The following is a 12,141-nucleotide window of genomic DNA, read 5'->3' as shown; positions in this document are numbered from 1 at the left end:
TTTCATGAAAAGCTACAACAAGGGCTATCTGAGCTAGCCGTCTGTAATTTAGCAGTGTAAGACGAGAGAGAAGGCAGCTAGTCATCATCACCCACTGCCAATTCTTCAGCTACTCTTTTACCAATGAATAATTGGATTGACCATCACATTATAAGACCCACAAGGCTGAAAGGTCGAGCATGTTTGGTGTGATGGCCATTTGAATCAGGTTACAAGTCAAGTGCCTCAACCACCTGGACATGCTGATCCCATTCTTTAGAATTCCCATATACTTGTACCAAGGACATGGCACAAGAATTCTGTTTGAATAAACATACTGATCAAACTTAGGGTCTGAAATAAGTGTCACGGTATCTCAAACAAATTACTGCAGACTTGAAATGCTTCCAAAACCTTGTCAAGTACATCAAAGATCATGAGACTCAGACAGGAAAATTTGAAAATAGGAAAGGAGAAAACCTAAACACAGTGATACTTATATTAAGTATTTTCCTTTATACAGCCTTCAGGACAGAATCACAATCTAATAATCACAATCACAAAATAAATTATCATGTACCACATGACAGAAAATTGTTCAGACCTACAATATCAAGAAGACTCAATGACAATGGAATATATGGTCATGTAACAATTAAGAAAACCTTAACTTCAATCCCCAAATATTGTCAAGAGACTGAAATTTACCTAAAAGTACAGAAGCAAAGACTGTTGATGACTGGAAAATAATGTTATGAATGGATGAGTCTATGCTTGAAATATCTGGTTCCAAGTGTAAGTTGTACATTCAGTGGAAGAAAAGGTGAAAGATACCTCAATGTATAACACCTAACAGGAAGCATAGGGAAAGCAGTGTGATGGTTTGGAGATGTTTTTACGCTGAGATTGCATGAGATATTTGCAAAATAGATGGTGAATCCTCACAAGTACCATTAAATACTGATCCTTCATGGTATACTCAATGGTTTGAGCATTATTAGTAAAGGATTCTACTACCAAAATAATGACCCCAAACACTCATCCAATTTATGGAGAAATTACTTAGCTAGAAAAGAAGCTGTTGGAGAATTCAAATGGTGCAATGACCCACACAGCACCACAATTTCAACCAAATTTAGCAGATCTGGGATTTTTTGGATCAAAACTTGACAAATTAAAAGTTACTTGAAAATATATTCACTATGTTTGATTCAGTAAATACAGAAATATCTCAGCAGATAGAAAAGGCAGAAGATTTTTATTTTATATTCTAGCTTCTCAATATTAGTAATTTGAGTTCCGAATTTGTAAGAAAGCTCAGATTTTATATCTAAACATCACAAACTTTTAATTTGGACCAATTCTGCATTCAATGTATTACATCATACACAAAAATCAACATTTGAGTCTATTTTTAACATATATTTTTAAATAAAGAAATTAACTAATGTATAATACTAAAAACTGAATTAAATTAAAAATTTACAATTTGACACCAAATGTATTGACAAAAATTCATAAAAGAGTAGTTTACTAAATTTTGAAAGTAAGTCAATAAACATGATATGACAGTCTTTGATCTATGATGATAGGGTTATGACAAACACTTTAAGTGCTGCAAGGTATCACATCTAAATTTAAGACCATCTTGTTAATAAATAATGAAAAGCATAAAACAAATGCAGTGTGATTGTGATATTTATAATTGAATGGTTATATTTATCATTTGAAGTTAACAAATATATTCCCAACAGATACCCCTTCACACAGTTAAGCCATCTTCCTTGTGCATCTGCCATAGACAGTTGCATGCTCTAGGCTTGAAACAACTCTGAACTAATTTCATTTGATCAAGTATGAATTGCACTAATGTATGATGACCTAATCATACAACAAAAGCCCTCAACTCTACCATGAAACTATGGGACAGACACAAGGTGTGAAAAAGAAAAGGCAAGTTAGTGATGCAATATGATCTCATATGGTGTTTGCTCACTTCATATCTATTCTCAGTCTCTACAGAATGTACTTTGGCTGCAGGAGTAGAGCACAATAAGTATGCAATCTGGATTCATATCATGTGTGTACTCGCATCTACTCTACTCAACAGACACAGTGTGCAAGATGTTGAGGATGCATTGGTGTGATATCATGGTAAAGTAAGTGCTCACCTCAATCCAAGTGAACAGATTGTGGCTGCAGAAGAAAGGGAGGGTATTATAGTGTGTGCTCTCCTCAACTTTGTTGAACAGATTCAGGTTGCAAGAGGAGGGCACAAGTATCAGGAGTTATGTTAAAAGGGGTGGCTATGATGACATTCATTACGTCACCACAGACTCATTTCTCACTGTATTGTGACTCAACTGTATAGCAGCAGCTGTTGAATCCAATCAATGAGGACTCTTTGTGGCTCACCACCCTAACAGCTAAGAACTAATATATAGAAAGGGTCTTCTGTGTTCTACTTGATGAAGGGGAAAGAGAATTCACGTTGGAGAGAGAAGAGTCAAAGAATACTCAGATTCCTGTCAGACCTTCAGTTGGAAATGGCTTTTACTGTAGTCAGTGAAACAGGTCAACAGCAATACCTAAATTCTGAAAGCCTACAAGTAATGTCAAAGAAGTGAGAAGAACACTTTTCTGGTGCTGGCTTTTTCCAAGGAATAAGCAAATTCTGGATCAGATAACAGAGAATACCATACATACCATGAAATACCACAAGTTGTCTTACAAAACACACCATCTTACAAAGGACACTGGTGATAGAGCCAGGGTGGATGGTATAACATTTCTGTTATCCTGACTCAATGTGTAATGTTTGGTAAATATACCCATAGGAAAAAAACACCAGCTACCTGGTGAGATACTGCATCATGAAAAAGGAGATCTGAAAAAGAAATAGTAGATATTCTTAAAAATGATGGGGCATTAAAGAATCGTGACTGAAGGAGATGAAATAGCCAAAAGGTAAAGAAAATGAGACAATTATGTGAAAAGTATCCAAATGCTTGCCTGGTAGAGCTTGTCCTATGGTTTGAAAAGATATACAAAATAATGAAAAAAGTGCATACAGAACAGCCCAAACAGAACAAAGGAACCAATCTGTATCTCAGTGATGCAATAGGTGAGAGATGAAGGTAAAAGTCTAAGTCTGAAAAAGGAAAGATCAGTTTGGATAGAGGAATACAAAAGTTTGGTGGAAGACACTGTGAGAAGAAAGAGAAAACAAGTAAGGAGAAAAAGACAATATAGATGACAAGAAGTCAATGGCTGAAATAGGGCATTGCAATATCATGAAAAAGTTATTAAGGTTTCAGTAAGACATGGGAGTTCAGAGAGAGAGAACAGACAAGAATGAAAAAGCATAACAGATTGAAGTAGACAGCATAAAGAAAAAACACCTTGTGGCACCAGAAAAGGCAAAATGCCAGAGATAAGGCCTTTCAACAACTACAAAAGCAAAGACTAATGAACCATACAAGAACAGTCAAGTAAAAAATGGCAAAAAGATGGCTCACAGTATGATGGATCAGGAGGAAATGAGTGGTGGAAGGTACACAAAGACAGTGAAAGGGAAACCAGAACAAGACAAGAAAAATGCCAAGTAATTGAAAAGTTTGGTAAGATCTAAAATAAATCAGGTAAATTCCCAATGAAAGGATACAGGGAAGACATCCTTCTGTGGAGGAGGAATGCATGAGGGTGAAGCAAAAGACAGGGGATATTGGGGAGAGGAAGCAAGGTCAAGCTGGCCAAAAAGAACTAATAAATACAGGGGTGTGTAAGGTTGAAATGAAGAGAGAGGATATGAAAAAATGTGTTTTCTTACAGTAAAGCCATATCGAGATAATTGCTGAGCCCACCGAGGTAAATTTAACCCATGATTTTAGCATTGTAAATCAACAGATCTGCTGCTGTACTAGCAGCAGGCATATAAGAAAGGTAAGACCAGACCTGACTGAGTAAATAAATCAACAGCCGATAGAAGAAAGCCAAGAGTTGAGAAGGGTGGCAAATGTATTTATGAGGGGCCAGTCTAACCAAGAGCAAACCTCACAAAAGGCCTGGAATAGTAAAGACTGCTCAATTAAAAGAAAGCACACTAGCTGAGACAGGCAGTCCACCACAAAGATGTAAACTCCCATTAAATGAGAGGCAAGAAGATGACCCAAAAGTGCATGTCTAACAACCTAAAGAAAAAAGTTTGTAAACATGTGCCTCTAATAATTAGTGCAAGAAACAAATGTGGAATAAACTGAGTGAAACATGACCAAGTGCTCCACCAGTAGAGGAAGAAATTGAAACATGCCCTTTGAGTTGTGAAAAGGTCAACCATGTTGATGTAGATTTGAACATTTGTCCAGTGATAAATCATCTTATTATGGACAAACCAAAGATACAAATGAGATAATGGCAATATATGGATGTGGAGATAAGTATTGGTGATCTCCATTTCTGTCATTAGTAAGCTTGTGGACAAAATTCTTACTGTTGGGTGAGAAATGACTCAAACAGGGCAGTTGAACGAAGTAGTTCAGATAAGACAAATTAATAACAGGACTCCAGTCGGGATTACAAACTTGGTGATTGATGTAGAACAGATTTGATGGCCTGTTGAAACAGTAGTTCTTGAACTCCCTCTGAGAGATGCTGGATGGTCATGGGATCTGGAGACAGACAAAAGGAAAAGGGCATAGGAGACATAGGTGGTGTGGAGAAAAAGGTATCATGATTCCTTCTGATAAAACTTTAAGAACCCATTGATCCTTGATGAAAGATCACCAGTACTGAAACAAATTGGCAAGCCAAGCTCCCACTGAACTAGAAACCCATTGGGTAGTGACTGATAATGTTAGCAATGTGGTGTACATCACTAAAGAAAACAAAGAGACAAGGTACAATGAGAAGAAGGGACAGGTAAGGGATGAAAACAATACCAGGTACCATATTTGGCTCTGAGTAAAACATATGGGCAACAAGGGTGTGAAGGGTAGACTGTTGTTGTACTGATGCAACTTGTGATTCCAAAGACTCGAGGATTATGTCAAAAACGTATTGCCACAGAAAAGGGGCCATAAAAAATTCCCAAGACAAGATGATGGTAAATGAATGTGTGTTAAGGTCTTGCCCTGACCTAGAGGTCCCAACAAAAGCAGAACCACTTAGGTAAAGTCAGAGATAAAGTCGACAGATGTGGAGGAAAGATGAGAAAGGATATCAACTGAAAATCCCTCAGGATTTCACTGGAGAGCCTCAGATAGGAGATCGATGGAAGAAAGATAATGTAAAAAATCAAACAAGAGTTGTGATAACAAAATAATGGTGAGAAAATTGAGCATGGGTCAGACTTACAGAACATACCAGAGGCCACATCTCAGACAGCAAAATGAAACCTAGTATTTGCTGGTCCAGAAAATGACAGTCTGCATGATGATATGCAAAAGCAAACCGATCTGAAGCCAATGTGGGATGAGACATGCTTATCCCATCATTCAACTATAAGACAAATTGTTCAGCATGTTCCTAAATATCTATGGAGGGAAACCAAATTGGATGGGAAGATTGGTCATGTAGTAAAGAATGATGAGTTTCAGATGAAATAGGGGAAGGGGATAAAATGTCATACGCAAGAAAGAAAAATACCATTTTTGGCCTAAATGACTCCTCACACAGGACATGAGAAAGCAAGGCAAAATCAGTGGGAGAAAATATACAATCCAAGTCCTTGTTCATCTAAACAGTTTCAGTTTGTTCATGAGGAAGTGAGGCAAGGCATGAATACAGAGGTTGAGCTATCTAATGTTCAATAACTCAGTGAATAAACACTGACAAAGCCCCTAATTGGTTGCCTGAACCTGAGATACAGCACTAGTTACAGCTGTACCCCCAAAGTAGTAACATAAACTTTGGAATTCATATGGAAGAAAAGACACCTAATAATTGAAAGTATAAATAGCTGTAATACATTGGGATTAAAGTTGAAGTTAAGAAACAGTCTTAAAACAAACTAAAAGTGAAACAAATCAAGACAACTTTATGAGTATACAAATAAAGATTAACTTGAAACTTTAAACTAGCAAAAAGGAAAGCATCCAAGCACAAGTGCTGCCAAGTGAAAAGTCACAGTTTGGTACAGGCATTCACCATGCTCCTATTGGTGTAGAATTGATATATGATGATTTCCATGAGAGACATGATGGAATATTTCAATAAGAACAGTTACACTGTTGAGAACACAGAAGTACTTTACTGGAAATACATATACACAATTGCTATTGCATTATTGAAGATACAGAATGCCAAAGTAGAGAATTTTCCCAGATCTTTGAATCAAATGACAATACACAAAGTTTTAAGTGATTTTTAAAAGGTTTGTTTTGATACAAAGTACTTAAAACTTAGATAACACAAAACTTCAAATCATATGTACTATAATGTTAATTTCATTCACATAAATTGATAGTAAAGGTGTTTAATTACATTTGGAATGCAAAACAGTAATTTGTGCAGCAAATTGTCTACAGGGGCAACTGTTGTGAATAAGTTAAAAAAAATGATAGAGATTGGTAGCCAAACTGGTAGTTACACTTATAGCACTGATTAGAATTTAATAGCAATTATTTATTCATTAGTTAGCTAAGCTCATATTATGTTTTACTCACCATCACACTCCAAGTTAAACAAAAAGGTGGCCTTACTAACAAATGAATGAATATTTGGTGTAAAATTCTTATCAATGGTAGAGTTGTAGCTATCAGCTGGACCACAAATTTTTATTTCATTCCTTTATGTTACAAACTCAATCCATTTTTGACTGCACTGTTTCTTCACACCCAAGGTTTTTAATGATTAGATATCAATAATATAGATTAATGCAGCAAATCCTATCAAAGGAGTGAAATATTACCAGCATTTTATGACTTAAATCCTGAATTAAATTCCAATTCCTTTCACTACAGGCAATGCAGGAAAGAGCTAACTTTCACATTACATTTCACTTACCACAGAGCAAACTTAGCTACTTTGTTGTCATATTTTTTCAGTTTATGGTCAACATACTCTAGCATGACACGAATCATTCGGACAATGGCAATAATAAGAGATCCAAAGGCCACAGATCCAAGATGATAACTAATTATAAAGAAAAGTAGACTGTAGCAATATACCTGAATTGAAATAATTTATGCTGGAAAAAACATAAACATAATATTTATTATCATAATTCTCTTCTCTTCATTGTAACATGTCAATAAAATGTGATAATAAAGCATGATATATCATTGAAGATTGTAAAACAAACAAAAATTTCTATTTCAGAATAAACTGGCAATAAATTTTACCAGCATCATTAACACTTAATATGCATTAAAGAAACACAACAATCATACACTTATAAATTTATTATGTATATCTGGTACCTCTACTTATATAATACAATTTGTAATACAGAATATCCCTCTTTTTATGGTGTACTAAGCACTGCTTATTCCACACAGCAAAATCACTTAAGTTAACAATTTAGAAGATCCCATATTTCGCAATACCCCAGGTTTTATTCAATAAGTTTTGCAACAAATTTCTGACGTCTTAACAGTTCTCCAATACATTTGGTAAAAAACAAGTGAGTTATTAAATACATTCCCAAATGGTACACATTTTACCCTCAGAAACTAACTGAAAACATAACTGAAAGATATGTAAACAACATGCCAGGAGCTTTAAGAGAGTGACATTTTATTGATATAACCATTTCACAGCATTTGAAAAAAGCAACTCATGAACTTTGTTCCCTAACACTGGTGTAACTTGAGCTTTTTATGCACATTGTTTTACCTCTTACAAAATTGCTAAAATAAATATTAAAGTTGTCCTACCAATGTTAGAGCAAGACTTACCGTGTACACCTCCACAAACCCAGTCCAACAGCAAATGATGGAACATCTTTCGGCTTGTTAAAAGTCCAGTAGTATGATGCAAAAGCACCAGCCAGTGATACCTGACCAACTCCCACAATAAAAACATAGCCCAAAAGAGACCAAACAGATTGTAGACCTGGGCTCGGAATAAATTTGGATCTCCATCATAACTAGTAAAGATGCACATTATTCCATTCTGCTCCTCAGTTTCATCAAAATTCTGCATCAAGAAGGATAATTTCATTTATTCTTTCATTATTTGTACATCAGGCTAATGACAATAAAAATCTTAACAATTATAACTTTATACTGAAATAAATTCCATTAACTGACATCTTTTTCAGTAGATTGAAGAAAAAAACAACAAAAACCCCAAGGCTAATATTCTATTAAAACATAACCAACTACAAAAATACTTCAATAAAAATTTTCTAGGAACAATAGCACTCTTCTGTGAAATTGCAGTCTAACTACACCATAAGCAAAATAAACTTTCTTTTCAGGCAAAAAATGAAACATATGTGCTTTGTGTGCATGGTACTGTGCAAAAGTGTTAGGACAACGGAAAACGTCATTCCTTTAATTTTATGGGGTTAATTCTTCCATACCATTACAGAATGTACATTTCAACACTGTGGTAATATTTCACTGGTCCTTTTTGACAATAAAATGAGACAGGATGAGAATGCTTAACATTCTTTAAAATTCTCATATACTTTTAAAAAGGACATGATGTCATGAGAGTTCTTCTTGAACAAACATACTGATCAAACTTAGGGTCTGAAATAACTGTCATAGTATTCCATGCAGTTACTTAACTTGAAAGAAGCTAGCATTTATATGGTAGAATAAATCAATTTAATAGCACTCTACAAACAAACCTTGATAAAAACAGTGTTTAACACAATATATAATAAGTTTTGTTGTCATTTCATGATCCAAGAAGCATACAAATTTGTCAGTAGAATGAAGAATTCACATAAAAACAGGTAAGTTCAAAAACAGGAAAGGAAGAAGCAGAATACCTAAACTCAATGATACTGATGTTAAGTTGATTGATTGATTGATTTAGTGTTTTATGGCACAAAGCAGCGAGGCTATCTGCACCAGACATTCGGTAAAAATGTAAAAAATAAAATAAAAAAAAAACAAAAAAAATAAACGTAGTAATAGACATAAATGGAAATGAAGGTAAAACAAAAAAGTATAAAACCAATGTTGACACCTAGTCTACAATGTTAAGATAGAAGGCAGAGTATAAGAAGTTGTAAGGTATGTACTCTAGCAAAAAAGGTAATGATCATAACCCGCCAGGAAGACTAACAGGTAAGTTCAAGAACCACCGTCAGTCACCTGAAGTTGGTCTTTCCAGTCCTGATTCCGGGTTATGTGTCATAGCAGCCAGTATCAAAATGTAAAAGAAGTTTTAAAAGATACATAGCAAAATCGCAATAATGAGTAGCCAAATGTCCAGTAAAAAGATAAAAGTCAAGTAAATGGAGTAAAATTTGTAAAACTAATTGAAGATAAAAGCAAAATGGCAATTAAAACAGAAAATGGCATAAAAACCAATGTTGATATCCAGTCAACAAAGTTGTAAAGAACTACCTGTAGCAGAATGGTAATGATCACAACCCGCCAGGAAAACTAACAGGTAAGTATAAAAACCACTGTCAGTCACCTGAAGTTGGTCTTTCCAGTCCTGGTTCCGGGTTATGAGTCAATATGGCCAGTACTGAAAAGTTAAGTAGTAAAAGTGTGAAATAATATGCATCAAAAGTATAATAACAACTCGCCAGGACAACTAACGAGTAGTTCAAACGGATAGTTCAAACAAGAGCGTTAGTCACCTGAAGTTGGCCTTTCCAGTCCTGGTGTCGAGTTATTTAATGTTCTGGCTATTGTCCAATGTCAAATTGAAGGAGAGAGATTAAAACTGTAAAAAAGGAACCACAATTAAAAAGGTGTAATGAATAAATATGCAACACTTAAATGAGATTAAAAAGATTAATGGCCATTAAAAAATTAAAAACATTATCAAGGTGGACAGAGTCACCATCACCAATAACTCTGTCCAATGTTACAGACTGACCCTGGGAAAAAATATGTTTAAAACATTGCCGTCGTTGAGAATTGTAATGATGGCAAGAAAGTAAAACGTGGCTGATAGTGATTTGAGTGTTACACAAACTACACATTGGTGCATCAGTTCCAGATAAAAGAAAATGCTGAGTTAAACAACTGTGACCAATGCGTAGCCTAGTGACAACAATTTCCTTCTTCGAACTTTATGGAAGCTAGATGCCCAAAGTCCAATTTTGGGTTTGATTTGAAAAAGTTTGTTGTCACGTTGCTCACTCCAAGTGGACTGCCAGCTGGCACGGAGCCGAGCCTTGAAGACAACACCATAGTCCATGTACGGAATAGGCATAGGAGTGATGGTGCTGAAGCAGACATATTTAGCTGCCATGTCTGCAAGCTCGTTCCTGCGAATACCAACATGGCCTGGTATCCAGAAAAACTGGATTTAAGTAGCTGCTAATGAGAAATGGGCCAGTTGGTTTCGAATATCAGCGAGAATAGGATGTGAGCTAACGTGTAGCGATTCCAAGGCAAGTATAGAACTAAGCGAATCAGTATAAATAGTGCAGTTGGAGTACTGCTCAGCTGCAATATGATCCAGGGCAAGAGATATGACATACAGTTCAGCAGTGAACACAGAAGCTGTAGAGAGGATTCTGCACGTAACTACTGACCTATAGCAAACCATAGCAGAGCCCACTGAATTACCTGATTTGGAACCATCTGTATAAATGGGAACTGAATGATTGTTTGAAAGATATTAATTGAATAAAAGACGGTACTTCCAATCTGGAGTATGTGCCTTTTTCAGGTGACTGAAAGAAAGATCACACTTGGAGGCTGTAAAGAGCCATGGTGGGATGGGCCAACCTGTGGAATCTGCAATGTTATCTAAGGACAGACCCCATTCATCCAATTGCGCCTGGATGCAAAGGCCAAACGAAGCAATGACAGATCGTCTGTTCTTCCTCGGTGGGCAGCACTTTTTCAGGAAAACACATTTCCAGGTGGGATGCTTTGGTAAGGAATGAAGTTTCGAAGTATATTGTAAAGATAGTTGCAATCGGCGAAGGTGTAGAGAAGGTTCATGAGATTCAATGTATACACTTTAAACTGGAGAGGTATGGAAAGCCCCAGTGCAGAGTCGAAGTCCTTGGTGATGAATGGGGTCCAGCATCTTTAAGGCCGAGGGTCTGGCAGAGCCATAGACCATTGATCCATAATCGAGTTTCGATCTAATAAGAGCACGATATACCTCTAACATTGAACAGCGATCTGCCCCCCAACTGGTGGTAGAGAGAACACGGAGGATGTTCAGTGCTCTTGTGCATTTGACCCGAAGCTGCTTTAAGTGTGGTATAAAGGTCAGTTTACGATCAAAGATAAGCCCCAAGAGCTTGGTCTCCGGGACCACTGGCAGCAAAACTTCACCGATATGAAGTTCAGGATCAGGGTGAATACCCCGTCGACGGCAAAAGTGCATGCATACAGTTTTGGAGAGAGAAAAATTAAAGCCGTTCACCAGAGTCCACTTCCGTACACAATTGAGGGTGGTTTGTAGTTGCCGCTCAATATATCTCATGTTTGACGACTGACATGAGATGTGAAAGTCGTTGACATACAGCCCATTCGAAACAGTGAGAGGGAGTTTTGCAGTGATGGCATTTATCTTTATACTGAAGAGTGTAACACTCAATACACAGCCTTGAGGGACTCCAAGTTCCTGTACAAAAGAACGGAAAGTGTCGAACCCACACGAACTTGGAATCTCCTGTCCATTAAAAAATTTTAATAAACATGGGTAGATGGCCACGTAACCCATATCTATGGAGGTCTCGCAAAACGCCATACCTCCATGTTGTGTCGTGAGCCTTCTCTATGTCAAAGAATATTGATAGAAGATGTTGGCGGTTGAGAAAGGCTTCTCTGATAGATGTTTCAAGACGAATTAGGTGGTCTGTGGTGGAGTACTGTCGACGGAACCCACACTGGGTGAGCGAGAGGAGGTTGTTTGATTCAAGGAACCAAACAAGACGAGCATTAACCATCCTTTCTAATGTCTTACAGAGACAGCTCGTCAAAGCAATTGGACGGTAGTTTGAAGGAATCTTGGGATCTTTCCCTGGCTTAGAGAAAGGTAAAATAATAGCCTGGTGCCAGGCAT

General features: G+C 36.6%; 1 protein-coding gene across 1 annotated transcript in view; it reads right to left on the bottom strand.

The window, feature by feature from the left end:
- LOC143245025 (choline transporter-like protein 2) overlaps positions 1-12,141 on the bottom strand; it is a 115,896-nt gene that overhangs the window by 30,876 nt on the left and 72,879 nt on the right. Inside the window, 3 exon segments of the mRNA XM_076490796.1 lie at positions 6,982-7,110; positions 7,875-7,998; positions 8,001-8,115. Coding sequence (XP_076346911.1) covers positions 6,982-7,110; positions 7,875-7,998; positions 8,001-8,115 — 368 coding nt within the window.

The sequence above is a fragment of the Tachypleus tridentatus genome, chromosome 2, assembly GCF_004210375.1.
Source record: "Tachypleus tridentatus isolate NWPU-2018 chromosome 2, ASM421037v1, whole genome shotgun sequence".
NCBI lineage: Eukaryota > Metazoa > Arthropoda > Merostomata > Xiphosura > Limulidae > Tachypleus > Tachypleus tridentatus.
Note: the sequence above shows the minus strand (reverse complement) of the source record. Positions and strands in the feature narration are given on the sequence as shown.